The sequence below is a fragment of the Cyprinus carpio genome, chromosome A24 (genome assembly GCF_018340385.1).
Source record: "Cyprinus carpio isolate SPL01 chromosome A24, ASM1834038v1, whole genome shotgun sequence".
Classification (NCBI taxonomy): Eukaryota; Metazoa; Chordata; class Actinopteri; order Cypriniformes; family Cyprinidae; genus Cyprinus; species Cyprinus carpio.
The window spans coordinates 21,025,857-21,042,582 of record NC_056595.1 but is presented as its reverse complement, the minus strand read 5'-3'; the positions used below and the strand labels follow the sequence as shown (position 1 = coordinate 21,042,582).

The window sequence follows — 16,726 nt, the reverse complement described above, 5'->3', positions numbered from 1 at the left end:
AGGAGATTGGCTTTTTCACTGGAGGAAGCTTTATTGTGGATTATTGACTGGTATTTTGGCCTATTACAAACATGCAAATTTTTATTTAACAGACATTTAATGTGTAGATAGAGTCATGTGTATTAATGGTATTCTGACGGCACCCATTCACTGCAGAGGATCCATTGGTGAGCAATTGACGTAATGCTAAATTTCTCCAAATCTGTTCTGATGAAGAAACAAACTCATAAATAGCACATAAAATAATTACATTTAAGTAGGCCTACATGTTTTTATTATTACTCTTTAGTTGTGTAATACTGTACTTCAACACTAATGTAAATATTACCTTTTATTATTATTATTATTATTATTATTATATAAAACACGTCAATATATAAATACCAATTATAGATTAAAAAAAGCAATGAAAAGACAAAAGTAACAATTGCAAAATGTAGCTTTTATTAACGCTGTAAACCTAAAGTATAAAATAAGTTTTAGATCATCCTAGTTAGCTGCAAAATAAACTGTACAAATGTGGAGCAGACTGAATGAATTTACTGTATAACATGCATCTGATACGATCTGTAATATAATCATACACAAGAGGTGGATTCGTAAATTTATGGTAGTAAACTACACTTGTTGTGTATGTTTTTTGTATACTTGCACATTACCTACAGGATGTACAGAACTAACATTTTCTAAAACAGCATTCACTGGGTTAACAGTGAAGTACCTATTTTGGAGTTGTAAGAACATGCATGTTGAAAATTCATGGCATTTTAAATAAACATGAATAAGATGCTACCATGTTCATGATGGACCACTGACTGGCTCCTGAGTTTTGTGTCTCATTTTAATTTTGACTAGACAACTGTAGACAACAACAAGAATGCATTTGACAGTTTCTCTTGAGTCAGATCAAGACAGAACAGCACTGTGCATTCAAGGTATGTTTAGAATTTAGAACTTGAAAATTTTTTCAACATAGACTTTTTTCCAGATACGGTTGAGACCTTTATGTTTTTGTATTTTTAAATGTTATTGCATTTACACGCTTAAAGGTACAACACTGATGCACACAGAAACAGTCGAACGCCAATGTGATGATGCTATTCATTTGTTTGGTATTTCACAATTCATAACTTTATCATATCATATGAAAAACTGTGTAAGTTAAGGACAGATGCATGTTAGTGTAAACCTGGATCCAGTTAATCCCAGTAGACTAATAAATCCTCTAGTTAAAAACAAAAAACGGATATACTAATAAACTTACATCCAACATGAACATACATGTATAGGAGTAAAACTTCTGCTAGATTCAGTAACATCCCAGGAAAACGACACTGACTTTGGCTTTTAGTTACATGAAACACTTAAATGACAACTTCCAGTCCAAAATGAGTTTCCACTTCAGCGTCATTCAGATGCATTTATCCAAAATATATCCACATAAAATCTATGTCATTCATTAACACCTATATTTTCATTCATTTTTAAAATAAAAATATCATGTTCATGCACAAATCTGCAATACACAGTGTAAAAGATTCAAATACTTCTACAGCTGTCATGCAAAGTGTTGATTATCATTATTTGAGCATCATTATTACTGAATTTTTTTTTTTTAATACTGGATTACAAGTCATCCGTAATTTTAAATGATATCTAATTCATTTTATTTTACAAAAGCTGCAAAATGTCCACAGAAAATCTAAATTTGAAGAGTGCATAACCATGGCACTTTTAAAGTTCCAGACAAAACTCATTTCGCTGTGTAACCACATTCAAATAAGTATTTTAACTTGATTGTCAACCCCAAGTGAGATTGTAGTGCTACTTATGGAAAAAGGAAGCTCTGAATAATCTGCCCTCTGAGAAACAGCTGAAGGGTACTATGCCCATGTTTGAAGAATACACACAGACATCTAGGAGCGTGTGGCATTGCTGCCGTTATCGTCATCGCCTTCATCGTCAGACTGTTGGTCTGGAGGAATGGCGCGGGTATGGCTGGCCCGTACGCTGGTCAGTTGAGGGCAGGCGGAGATCAGGTTAGCAATGCCAACAAGAGTTACACCTGTGCCATCCAGGTTCACCTGACTCAGCTGCATGCGACACAGGAACTTCAGACCTGAGGAATACAATTCAGCATGTTATAGACGTTTGTTTTACTAGTAAATGATCATGGAGGAAATAAGACTGCACAACATACCCTGATCTGTGATTCTGGTTCTGCTGAGGTTGAGTTTCAGCAGCTGAGGACAGTGAACTAGACCTCGTCTGATCACCGTATCACCCACCTGTGTACTGGCCAAACCCATCACCTACACAACAAAAAACAAACATGTACACTGAATCCATGAACATCACATACCGTATGTGTGTGTGTATGTATATACACACACACGTATGTGATCTAGAATGTTTATATAATTTTTTTAAAATATATAAACTCTCTTATGCTCACCAGTATATTTCCATATTTTTCTATATATATATATATATGTGTGTGTGTGTGTGTGTGTGTGTGTGTGTATTATATGTGTATGTATATATGATATGTATATATATATATATATATATCTATAATATGTATTAATTTCTACCGTACCTGCAGATGTGGTAAGTGTGTGATCAAGGCTGCAACGCCCCTGCTGGTGACGGCTGTACGGTCAAGACACAGTTCCTGGAGCTCTTTTAGATTGATCAGTCCCTGCAGCCCGCTGTCACTCACCTGAGTGTTGCTAAGAGACAGCTTCTTCAACCTATCAAGTAAAAAGGGCCGGGTCATCATTACCATTATTGGTAAAATTTAAAAAGACTTCTGAACACTGTTCCAATGAAACAGTGAAATGAATCGCAAACAAAAGGTCTGCAGGACAATGCAAATTTAAATTGATTTAAAGCAGTCACAGCAATAGCATGATATATTGCAATATAATCACTGTTTTTACTCAGAATGCTGGAAAACCTACTAAAGCAACTTAATGGTCTGTGAGTTTTATCAATCAACAGGACAAAAAACAATGACACTATATTTGTTGACAAAAAACAACAGTGTGAATAGTTTTACAAGAGTGGACTGATTTTCAAGTCTTGTTTGTGGCACATATTTTCGAATGTATTGTTACACATAAATCAGGGTTCCCACAATTCCTGACCTAAGAATTTCCATGATTTTTCATCTGTAACTAATGATTAGACAAGAAATTTGAAAACTCAGTTCATGAAGTAAAGAGTAAATTCTAGCTAAAGGAAGAACTGAGTATAACTTTTCCACACACTTTTGAAATTCTCTAATAGGTTTTTCATGACCGTGGGAAACTATGGACTACAACAATTTGGGATGTGGCCTGTGATTTCATAAATAACCGTTAAGTAAGCCTACTCCAGAATGACAAGTTTTGCATAGTTGCATTACTCCAAATTAAACCAGCTTCTTTTTTCATTTGATGTACCACACGGACACTTTTGGACCTACAGCTCTACCTGGTCATGCTGGAAAGCTGTGTAATGCCGTGGTCGCTGAGATGAGTGTAGTCAGTCAGGTCGAGCTCTAAGAGCAAAGACTGTCTGGAGAGAAACGAGAGTCCAAGGTCTGTCACAGAGTGTCTGCCAGGCAGGGTGAGCTGGGTAAGCCTTAGGCCTGCATGGAGAAATCAGACAGAGTAAATGATCTTACTTCACTAAAACCCCAAACAGGATTGACTAATTTTCATGCAAAAGACATTTATGCATGCATATAAGCCATACAGTAAATACAAATAGTTCTATTTGGCTGCACCTGAAATGATCTCCAGCGTGTGGTTTCCATCGGCGACTGGTATGCCAGCCAGGCTGAGAGCTGATAGGCTGGGATGGGTTGCTAGGCACTGGAGAGTATTTTCTCGTACACCTGAGCCGTCCAGGTGAAGCGTCTGCAGGCTTCGGAGCTCTGCGAGTGCAGACACGTCACTCACCTCATAGCAAAAGGAAACAAAAGCAAAATAAATATAGAGTAAACGGATAGTGAATTCCATTACGCCATTCTCTCACAGTCTAAAATAAATAAACCTTACAAACAAACCCTGTAACGGCTTCATGACTGATTGCGCAAGCTAACCGGAGCTCGTTTGAAGGGACAAATGCAGTCTACTGTTCATGAGGATATACTAAATTGATCAAAAGTGACAGTAAAGACATTTATAATTTCGCATATAAGACATATAAGATTTCTATTGCTGTTCTTTTGAACTTTCTATTCTCAAAAAACAAAAACAAAAAACAAATTCATCGTTTCCACAAAAACACTAAGCAGCATAACTGATTTCAACATTGATAATAATAATAATAATGATAATAATAATAATAATAATAATGATAAATTTTTCCAAAAGCAACAAATCAGAATGATTAGAATGATTGACTGGAGTCATCTGGAGATAAATTACATTTTAAAATCTATTCAAATAGAAAACAGTTCTTTTTAATTGTAATCATATTTCACATTATTACTGTTTTTTTTGTGAGCAGAAGAGACTTCCTTCATTCATTTTTCAACATTTTAAATCTTGCCAACTTCAGACTTTAATGATAAAAAATTTATAATGATTTCACAAGAATTGGAAAAAATATTTCAATAGTTTTAGATGAAGTATTGCAGGCCCCGTCACAATTCATATTGCTTAACATGACAAAAACAGAAATCACAACTGGTTACATTAACAAATCAGATTAATATGGAATATGTTACTTATTGCTGGTAAATAAATCCATACATTTGTATAGACAAAAATTCCCATATTATTTCTTTTTCATCTTTTTTTTTTATTTATTTCTCTCTTTTTTTTGCATACCTTTCACAGAATGCTGCAGCATTATTTGAGAACGTTTCGGGTAGTCTGCAATTGTGATATAATCTATGTTAGATAACCCCATCCATAAATGGCATGCAAATCCAAAACAAACTGTGGGATTGAACCTGCAAACCCTATATTTCTATACATTTTAAATCTATAAATAAAACAAAACTATTAAAACATAAAAAAAAAAAAATTAAAATACAATAAATATAAATACAATTAATTTATTTATTTTTTTTTGAATCTCTGTGTGTATACACATTACCTTGGTGTATTTAATACTGAGCATTCGTAGCTGTGGTACACATGTAGGCAGCGCTCTCAGTGTGTTCTCAGTGATGGCCGTATGATTGAGGCTGAGCTGACACAGCGCAAGAGAACCTGACTGCAGATACATCAGCAGACCTGCATCGCTTACTTTGGTCTGGTCCAGAGCCAGGAACGTCAGGCTGCGGAGACCTGAGATCACACACAAATAAGATGATGCATTTGTTCATGATAATAATCACTTATGGACTGGTTTCTGACACGCTGTCTCACCTGCAATATGCTGCAAACAGCTGTCTGTTAGTTTGTTACAAGACGACAGGTTGAGATGCTGAAGTTTGGAGAGGTTGGACAAAACAGAAAGACCAGCGTCTGCGAAATGAAAAATTTAGAGAGACACGCTAAATATGCAGAGTGGTGGGCTATATATACACATAATAGTCCTAACAGATAAATAAATAAATAAATACATTTCTTGACAGTTCTGGTGAAAAATCTCACACCTGTGATGAGTGGAGAGTTGACAAAGCTGAGATGTTTGAGGCAGGAAAACGCCCTCAGTTGCCGCAGCAGCTCATTGGTGGTATACGGGTAGCAGTTTAGGACAAACTTTTGCAGTGGGCAGCCAAAGAACAGCTCCAGCGTACGCGGTCGGAGGAGACGTTCACGTGCCATATGAGTCAACAAGAGTTCGGCCAGCTCCGGAGTCAAACACGCCAGGCTGCTGCTGTACTGCATGCTGGGAGCTGAAGGAGCAAGATTATGGTCAAACTCTTGTCCTGAGCACTCATGTAATCAGCAAACAACATAAGGCAGTCTCTTTTTGACCTGTCATGAGGGAAACGGTGGCCCTGGTGGCCATCGAGCAGAGAGGGGGCACGCGGGGGGTCTTGAAGGCTTTTTTGGGGGGCGAGGGATGCCCATGTTGTGACGGCTGCTCGTCGTGATGGGCGGCTCGCTGTAAACGCTCTACCGCTGCTTGACCCGCAGCTCCACGCAACGCACGGCCTTCCTCAGGGTCTGCTGGGTCATCAGGCTCCGCCTCCTTCAACACACAACAGGGACAGTCCAGTCAAAAATCATCAAATGGTTTTGGGCCCCACTGAAAAATATCTTCTTTTGTGTTGTACAGAAGAAATAAAGTCATGCAGATTTGTAACAACATGGGGATGATGTAAATGTGACCCTGGTCTCAAGTGTCAATTTTTCTAAATTGAGATTTATACATCATCTGAATGCTGAATAAATAAGCTTTCCATTGATGTATGGTTTATTAGGATCAAACAATATTTGGTTGAAATACAACTATTTGAATATCTGGAATCTGAGTGTGCAAAAATAATAAAATAATAATAATCGCCTTTGAAGTTGTCCAAATTAATTCTTAGCAATGCATATTAGTAATAAAAAATTTAGTTTTTATATATTTACAGTAGGAAATTTTCAAAATATCTTCATGGAACATGATCTTTACTTAATATCCTAAAGATTTTTGGCATAAAAGAAAAATTGATAATTTTGACCCATACAGTGTTTTTTTTGTCTATTGCTACAAATATACCCCAGCGACTTAAGACTGCTTTTGTGCTCCAGGATCACAAATGATGACTGAATTTTCATTTTTTTTGTGAACTATTCCTTTAAGGACAATGTACACTGCTTAAGTTTTCCAAATGCTGAATGTAGAAATGTAGAAACCAAAACAGCTGAAAGCAGTGATGTCACTATAATGATGTTATGCTTAATTGCAAAAAAGATTTTTCTTTCTTACAATTATTGACATACTGAACTGTGAACTTTTTATATAGCTCTCACTAATTAGCCCTTAATTTCCCACCCTTCAGACCCTTTAGAAATGGTCCTACCTGAGTCTGTTGCCCTGCTCCGGCCAGTGATGTCTCGGCTCCAGTCCTGCTCTTCCCCTGTTCTCCAGGAAGAAGGGCAACTGTGGCAGTCCTGTCAGAGTGAGAGGGAGATTATCTATAAATTGTATTGATTATTTAGATTTTTATTTTAAAAAAAAGTAGCGTATAGTTAAAACCCCACAAAAGCTGATTATGTGTTATTCACATTTTAATCACTTCCCCCCCCCCATCAAAACAAGTAAACAGGGTTCCCACACCTTCAAATAAACTTCCATGACTTTTCCAGTCATGGAAGTTCTAGTTAAGTTTAATTTTGTAAGCTTGATTTTAAGGAAATTTATATTTTTATTCAGACAACACACATTAAATTGATTCGTAGTGACAGTAAAGACTTTTAAATGTTAAATTTTTTTTTCAATTAAATGCTGTTCTTTTGAACTTTCCTTCAAAAAATCCTCTAAAAAGTATCACCGTTTCCACAAAATTATTACGTAGTTTCCAACATAATACAATTGTTCCTTGAGCAGCAAATTACCATATTACAATGATTTCTGAAGGATAATGTGACACTAAAGACTGGAGTAATACCAGCTGAAAATTTAGCTTTATATATATTATGTGTATATCACTTTTTAAGACTGCAAAAATTATACCAATTTTTTTTTTTTTTTTTTTTTTAAATCAATAAACCTTCAAGATTGTATTCACTTCAATAACTATCCCAGGCCTGGAAATCACAATTTTAAAATTCCCTGATATTTCCAGGTTTTTTTTCTGACTGAGGGGCAATATCTTTAAAACATCGACATTTTCAAGAGAAATTTACAATTGACTTGTATGATCCACAAGCACATCAAGCAAACAAATTAAACGCATTGCATCTTGCTACTACCAAATTAACCAAGCATTTAATTACACAGCCTCAATATCAAAACAGTTGCACTGGAACTAACTGCATATTAAGCTAATTACCATATATTAGCATGTTCACAGGCCTGCCTGCTAAACCTATCCAGCTGCAGTTAATCCCTGCATGTCAGGAATGTTCTTTTTAGGTTATATTTTTAAATAATCAAAAACTAAAATTCTGGGAACCAAAGTTGGTATGAGATTGCATCTACTGTATATAATTAAAACAACAGCTAATCTAATTTTTTAGTCAAGCGTGTAGTACCATTTATTTCATAAACAAAGCTTTTGCAGAATCATGAACAGTGACCTTCAGTGAGAGCAGATATGAAGGTTTTAAAGGATTCTCTGTGATTAAAGCCCTTAAAAAAATGCTGGCAGACTGTTCATTCATTACCATTCCAGTCCTCCTTTATTAGATTATGGCTTTTTCTGATTCAGTTCAGTCCAAAAAGCAGCGGCTTTTTAGTCCGTTCCAGACTAACAGATATCAACATCTTTAGTTTACAGTCTCATCAGGAATTCCCTTTGATCGTGGCCTGAAGTGCTCGCTTTATCTTTGACAGTTTTTGGAGTTTCATCCAGATCAGAGTTGACTGATATCAAGTCAATTCTAATTATGATGTTAATTGTGATGATTTAATTACTAAGTGTATTTTGACTTATGACTTATTTTCACACACATCTTATTCATTATTAATGGTGCTGACTAATGCAAGCATCACTTTTATTAATGCTCATACTTAAGCAGACCCCAAACCTCAAGTATTAAACTTCAGCACTCAATTCTTCCTGCAACTGTGTTAAAACATGAATAGCACCTCGAAATGATGTGGCTATAACTTTACTAAGCAATCAGCCATATTTTAGCCTGGCAAACAATAAAAAAGGTTGGAAAAATCTCATAGATTTAGAGAGGAAGGAGGAGGTGCCTGAGCCATAACTAGAGTTCAGAATAGTATAGAGACTTTGGAGTCTTTTTACCTGGGCAGCCATCTAGAAACCACCCAGAACAAACTAGCAAACACCTAGAACACCCTTGCATCCATATAACAACACCCTGTCAAAAACAATTGTGAAAGTAAACCGTTATATACCATTGAGATTAAATGGAGGTACAACTACGTCTTCTGGTTGCTCCTCATTTTCCAAAGGTTCTTCATTTTCTGCATCGCCTGGCACTAGTTTTTGGCCTTGTCCTGTCAGGAGCAAATGTGTAATAACACAATATTACTTGCATTGAAGTAAAGTTTGTGAAGAGCAGGGATTATTATCGTTAACTAAAACTTGTTAACTTTTTGTTAATTCGGGTAAAGCTGAAAATAAAATAAAATAAAATATGAGATAAAATACTTGTAATAATGGAACTAAATCTGTTATAAAAATAAATTCTAACTAAATAAATAAATGTTAAGCAACAAAAATAACATATTTTTTATCATTAAGTAAAACTTAAACTACTGAAAACATTTTTAATTCAAAAAGCTAAAAAAATAAAATATAAATATTAGATGAAAAACAAACTAATCAGAAAAAAAACTAAATGGAACTAAAGCTGAAATAAAAATAAATGATAAAATAAATAAACTTAAATTTTAAGCATCAAGTAATATATAATTATTTTAACTTCGTTTTTTTATATAATCAATAATTAAAAAATATAAACTAATAAGAACTACAAAAGCACATAACAAAAATTACAAATAGAAAATAAGCTAAAACTGAAAATATAAAAATAAAAAAGTCAGAGTGCTGCAGTCTTGACATTCAAATCTGCCGTTGGATTCCCTCAAGATTTTCCTATGGGTTTTTATAATGGGATTTTTCAATTTATGAGTGTGGTAAATATAAATTGACGATACTTGGACGTTTTGCAGTCACGGCTGCAGCACTCAAAATAATATATTCCAAATATTACGAACTAAAAAACAAGTACAGAAAAAAAAAATACTTAAATAACTGTGCAGTGCATTCACAAATTAGTAAAAGTAAATCTCACCCCAGTAGTGAGAGGGTCCTGACAGCGGAGGTCCGACCCCAGGAATCCCAGCATACCCCACTGCTTCCTCCCACAGCTGATGAGGCAGAGGTGGAGGTATCTCCAGTTCCTCTAAAGCTCTGGCCTCCACCTGGGGTTGCTCATTTGGTGGCGCCACCAGCTCTTCCTGTGGCTCCACCTCCGCCTCCCCAACAACAGCCAATCGGGACGCCGGACTAGGCGGGTCCTGAGGCGTTTCAGGGGGCGTGGTCTGTATGCAAAGTGCAGCGTTGGGAGTCAGTCCCAGAGACCGGAGGGAGCAGGTTAGCTCAGTTTCCCCAAAGCGCTTTCGAGGAAACCCTTGCAGGAGGGAAAAAGCGGGTAGTGAAGGGTGGCGGCCTGCAATGTATTCGACGACGTGACTTAAGGGAGTGTCTGCAGGAAAACGCTCACGCATTGATTCCCCTGAGGGAAGACGAATCTGTAACAGACACAAACAAAACAGACAGGTTTGACTTCATGCCAAATAATTCATGCAGTTGTTAGAAAGCAGTGAAAAAAAGATGTGATCTTGCACCATAAGGATGCAGTGGTTGTCCAAGCTGGTCTCCACACGTCCACCCAGTCTCTGTCCCTGTCCACTGGATGGAGAGGTCTCAGCCGTGGCTTCGTTTTGGTTCTTCTCCTGCTGACTGCGCCGGTCCTCTGCTATCCTCTTCAAAACCAACTCACGCTCCTGATCAAAGGACAAACCGTTACAGAACTGGGAACCAAAAATGTGACAGCTGATGGAGCAAAAATAGAAAATGTATAAAATGATAAAATATATTTATATTAATTATATTAACTGTATTATAGAATAAATGATAATATTTGACATGACAATTATATTAATTAGCTATATATAATATATTATTAATATATATATATATATATATATTATATATATATATGTGTGTGTGTGTGTGTGTGTGTGTGTGTTAAAAAATAGATAGATAGATAGATAGATAGATAGATAGAAGAATTTTATATCTATCTATCTATCACATATTATTACAAACAAACAAACAAACAAACAATCTATCTATCTATCTATCTATCTATCTATCTATCACATATTATTACACACACACACACACACACACACACAAATATATTTTTATATACAGTACAGACCAAAAGTTTGGAAACAAAACTATGTTTTTGAAAGAAGTTTCTTCTGCTCATCAAGCCTGCATTTATTTGATAAAAAATACAGAAAAAAAACAGTAATATTGTGAAATATTATTACAACTCAAAATAATAGTTTTCTATTTGAATATACTTTAAAAAAAAAATGTATTCCTGTGATGCAAAGCTGAATTTTCAGCATCATTACTCCAGCGTTCAGTGTCACATGTAACATCCAGTCTATCACATGATCATTTAGAAATCATTCTAATATTCTGATTTATTATGAGTGTTGGAAACAGTTCTGTTGTCTAATATATTTGATGAATAAAAGGTTAAAAAGAACTGCATTTATTCAAAATAAAAAAAAATTCTAATAATATATATTCTAATAATATATTTTCTTTACTATCACTTTTTATCAATTTAACACTTGCTGAATAAAAGTATTGATTTTATTTTAAAAAAAAGAAAGAAAAAAAAAAATTACTGACCCTAAATTACTGACCAGTAGTGTATATTGTTATTACAAAATATTTATATTTTAAAAACATAGCTTCTTTTTTTTATTTTTATTTTTTTTAATTTTTATTCATCAAAGTATCCTAAAAAAGTATCACATGTTCTGAAAAAATATTAAGCAGCAGAACTGTTTCCAACTTTGATAATGAATCATCATATTAGAATGATTTCTAAAGGATCATGTGATAATGATCCTAAAATTTCAGCTTGCATCACAGAAATAAATTATAATTTAAAGTATAATAAATTTAAAAACAAATTTTTTAAAATTGTAATAATATATCACAATATTACATTTTTTTCTGTATTTTTGATCAAATAAATGCAGGCTTGATGAGCAGAAGAAACTTCTTTCAAAAACATTAAAAACAGTAATGTTTCCAAACTTTTGGTCTGTACTGTATGTGTATATATATATACACATACATATATATACACACACACACACATGCACAAATTAAAATAATACACATTAAAATACAAACCATTATTATTAATATACTATATACAGAGAGAGCTATAAATAATAACTAATATTTTAAACAACCTTTTTAAACAGCAATTGGTCACAAATCTTGTTTGTATTTTGAAGAACAGATTTTGTGCTCCACAGAAGAAATCATGGAATGACGTGGGTGTGAGCAGATTGATTTTTGAGTAAGCCAACCCTTGCTTATGGAGCTTTATTGTAAGAACATGAACCCTTTCACTGAAATCACCTGCTTCTTCTGTCTCTTTTCGGCCCGCACCTCTTGGGCCACTCGCTGCCTCTGCTGCTCGTGGAAATTACTCTTATCCTGCTTGATCCGTGTTTCCAGGGGTGGATGCTCTTTTGATGTGGGAGAGTTCACAGAAGGTTGTACCAAGACCAATGAAGGACCTAAAAGCAGAGAATTTCTCATTATTTAATAACATTTTAGATTCCAGTATTAGCATACTGCTAATGATCTGCAGCACACTATGCACAAAATCACATGCAAGTTTATTTGCACAGCAAATCACATTTTCCTTCCCAGAAGAATGTTGAATGTTGAGTCATACAAATGAGTAAATGAAGAAACTGTGCTGTTAGTACCTGTTTCGTCAGACTGTGAGTTGTTGTTGGAGCAGAGAGCATCTTTGGGAGGGTTAAATGCAGAAAATGCCGTCTCTAAAGGACCTGAAGGCTGCTTGACTAGTTTATGCCGTGGACTCCCACCCTGCAAAAGCCTACAGCGCAAATGTGAGAATAAATGAGAGGGCTGGTGCTTAATCATGAACAATGCTGTCTAATAACACTTTCAATATTCCCTAAAGCCATTGTATATAACCAGACAGGTCTATGACGAGCCCAAGCTATTACATAACCGGTCACACCTTTTTCTCTTGGGAAAAAGTCAAGAATAACCTATAAAACATTTACCATTCGGCTGCTTCTGGTACAGAGAAGAATCCTGCCTGCATCGCCACCTGTATCTGAGCCTCACTGAAGCCCATCTCAGTGAGAGTGCTGACGAACCCTCCTATGGTCTAGAAAACACCACAACAATCTGAGCTCCAATGCAAAGGTATTCATATATATTCATATATATTATAAAACATTTAATTATAAAACATATATATATATATATATATATATATATATATATATATATATATATATATATATCATATATATATATTATATATATATATATATATATATATATATATATATATATATATATATATATATATATATATATATATATATTCATATATATATATATACATATATATATATATATACATATATATATATATATACATATATATACATACACACTCGCACACATTTTGTATTAATTCAGATTATATATATTTGTATATATATATATATATAATATATATTTGTATATATATATATATATATATATATATAGTGATATACAAATTAGTGCTGTTAAACGATTAAACGCAATTAATCGCATCCAAAATAATGATATATATGTATGTACTGTGTATATTTATTATGTATATATAAAAAATATATGTATGTACTGTGTATATTTATTATGTATATATAAATACACACACATGCATGTTTACATTTAAGACAAATATGTTACGTTTATATATTAAATATATTTATATATTACATGAATATAAATATATACATGTAAATATTTTCTAAATACATGCTGCATTTGTGTGTGTTTATATACATAATAAATATACATAACATACATGCTTATATTACGTAAACAAAAACTTTTATTTTGGATGCGATTAATCGTGATTAATCATTTGACAGCACTAATATATATATATATATATATATATATATATATATATATATATATAAAATACAGAAAAAAAAAATATACAAATATAAATACACACACACACAAGTTACTGGTATACATATATATAAATAAATAATTTTATATTTCACCATTTATAATAATATTGTACTTCCATATAAAAATAAATAATATAATAAAGAATCCTGTTTTAAGCCTGCTTTAATGTAGTCATTGACATTCATGCATTTGGCAGATGTTTTTATCCAAATAAACTTAAAATGTATCAGATGAGTATATTTTATTTATAACATCTGAAAAATAAGAGATGTAGATGCAATCAGCTCAAATAAAAGGCTGTAAAAAAAGTCTGTTTAACATGAAGGCGATGACATGCTCAGAACAAACATGAACACTTCTCATACTCACAGCAAGAATCATGCACATTGCACTGTAATGCTGTCATCACGGATATCACATGATCACAGGGGACTTTGCCCTGACACCTTGAGACAGTTTGGTTTCTTTTTCTGTTCATGCATTTTTGTTGGACATCAAAAGTGCCATATTTGATATACGTACAATATCATGATCGGCGTTAGGAGCATGCATTTGTTCACATGCAATTATGATTTATTTCCATATTGTTTTTATTTCAATCTAACCATGTTGCCCAGCGAGAGTAGGCCAAATCAATTCAGTTCTAACTAGCTGAAGAACACTTAAAGCACCTAAAAAGGTGAAATGTTTATGTTATCTGATTGCATCGGTCATTATTCTATGTTTATTTGACAAGGCAATGAACAAGCATGCATGTAAAATCACTTATATTTCCCAAGAGGCTTTCCTTCTGACTTAGGCCTACTGTTCATTTCCTCGTAATCTTAAAAGATTTACAACAGCAATGCCTGTATAACTAAAAGCATCACGAGGCAACAATAAAAGGTTGTGCATCATGCTGGACTACAGAAACTTAATTCACTTGTCACAGTTTATCACGTTTTATCCACGTCATGCAAGCTAATATAGCATTGCAATAAGCTTTACAAAAAAACATTACGGCTGTTCTGATTAAGCTTATGTTTCACTTACCGATGTGGAGTCCATAATTGTATTTAATATCCTCAAAAGTGCTCGATATATGGTTTTGTTGTCACTTTGCAAGAGATGTTTACTGATTGTCCGCACAGTAGAATAGTAATCGCTTACGTCACGGGTTCTGCTCCGTCCAGACTGCACACTCAACGCTGATTGGATGACTGACAGTTGGAAACGCCCCTTAAGGACCTGTCAATCACAGCTCTTTCGGATGAATTTAAAGGAGCAGGCGCGTCTCTATCTAGTGACGTTTACTAAAGTGTTAATTTTAGACGGTCACTTAAAGAGCAGGTCATATGGTATTTTAAAGTGTCCTAATATTGTGTTGGAGTGCCCTACAACAGGTTTAAATGCATCTAAGATCAGAAAACATTGTAATTTTCTCAGAATATACATTTAATATTAGAGTCATTTGCCAATGATTAGGAAACGATTCGTTCCAAGCAAGTTCGGAGCAAGCCCCTCCCTTCCTCAAGCCTACTCTGCTCTGATTGGTCAGCTGGCCAAACCTGTTGTGATTGGCACAGAGATGAGTCCTTGAGCCAGTTAGCCAGCGCTACCATTGACAAAGCACCTTTACATAAAACAATAATATAGTCAATTCGTCAATTATAATGACATAAAATACAAAAACACTTATGCAAGCGAATCGTGCCCACAGCTAAAGTTTAGCTGCTAAACTGTGAACACTAGGTGGATACGCTAGCCGAGTGCTAACGTGACTAACTGATGAAACAATACAGTTTGTAAACCAAAATATGTCTACTGTAATGTTTGAAGAACGACAGACAAAAGACGCTCACAGGAGCACCAGCCGAAATCACTCATCTCTCCCGCATTAACCCTGTAACTGCCAGTGCAGCACAATAAACAGCAGTTTCACAATTATTATAAAGTCTGTGTGCTACACTACATTCTTTATTATTAAACAAAGTAATTAGAACGACGTCAGTCTACAATAATCGACATATTCTTAGGTTCACTGCGAATTTTTAGAACTACTTCAGTAAGACAGTAATATTGTTCTTTACCTGGAAACACATTATATGTACTTTGAAAAGATAGAAAGCATATATAAAAAAATTAACATAGTAATAGTTATTTAACTGGGGCTACAACTACACAGAAACAATTTGCAACTTTAAAATACTGATCAGACAACACAACGACAAACAATTCACATATCTCAATACAGTTGTCATTGAAGACCTAGAAGCTAAACGGTGCTTACACAACAAACCAAACAATTATTAAGCATGCTACATAAAACGTAAAAGCAACAATTATTAATAACACTTACAGGTTGTGATACGGAGGAGGAAGCTGATGCAAATACACTTGGAACTGAACCTTCCTTCAATATCAGCCGGCTCGCGAATCCAAGTTTGATTGCATTTAAGTTGGTAAAGCAATCGTCTTCAAAATGGCGTGAACAAAGCACAAGGCTCGTACTATACTTCTGTGGTACAGTCGTATATATGAATTGTAGCCACTTAGTCTTCAAATGCTCATCCTTGGGCAGATGAAAAAAGTTTGCTTTTGAGTCGCACTTCAGAACACAGCGTCTCGTCGCCATGATGTTTTCTAGTTTTCACTGGCGTCTTGGAGCGCAATAAGTGGGCGTATCGTATTCAAATAACTTGACAAGTTGACGTCATCTAGTCAGAGAAAAAGCTTCGGTCTTCTAACGATTCATAAAAATGACTCAGAGTCGAATCTTACTTTTGAAAGACAATAACTTTATATACGGTGCACTGTCATATTTCAAACTTTGCAGGATGTTTTTGTTCACTTAGATCTATGTCACACACTACATGAAAGGTAAAT

At 34.4% G+C, this 16,726-nt stretch overlaps 1 protein-coding gene across 1 annotated transcript; it reads right to left on the bottom strand.

Annotated features, from left to right (window-relative positions):
* Nucleotides 1–421: 421 nt before the first annotated feature.
* Nucleotides 422–15,050, bottom strand: LOC109050022. Its single transcript, XM_042714623.1, has 17 exons — nucleotides 14,894–15,050; nucleotides 12,943–13,049; nucleotides 12,616–12,749; nucleotides 12,260–12,420; nucleotides 10,426–10,584; nucleotides 9,870–10,329; nucleotides 8,968–9,069; nucleotides 6,962–7,052; nucleotides 5,925–6,142; nucleotides 5,600–5,842; nucleotides 5,370–5,468; nucleotides 5,095–5,288; nucleotides 3,773–3,947; nucleotides 3,478–3,634; nucleotides 2,600–2,753; nucleotides 2,201–2,312; nucleotides 422–2,119 (listed from the first exon to the last, which is right to left on the bottom strand). Exons 1-17 carry the CDS (start codon nucleotides 14,906–14,908, stop codon nucleotides 1,917–1,919), a joined length of 2,784 nt encoding a protein of 927 aa, XP_042570557.1. The 5' UTR covers nucleotides 14,909–15,050; the 3' UTR covers nucleotides 422–1,916.
* Between the last annotated feature and the right edge of the window lie 1,676 nt (nucleotides 15,051–16,726).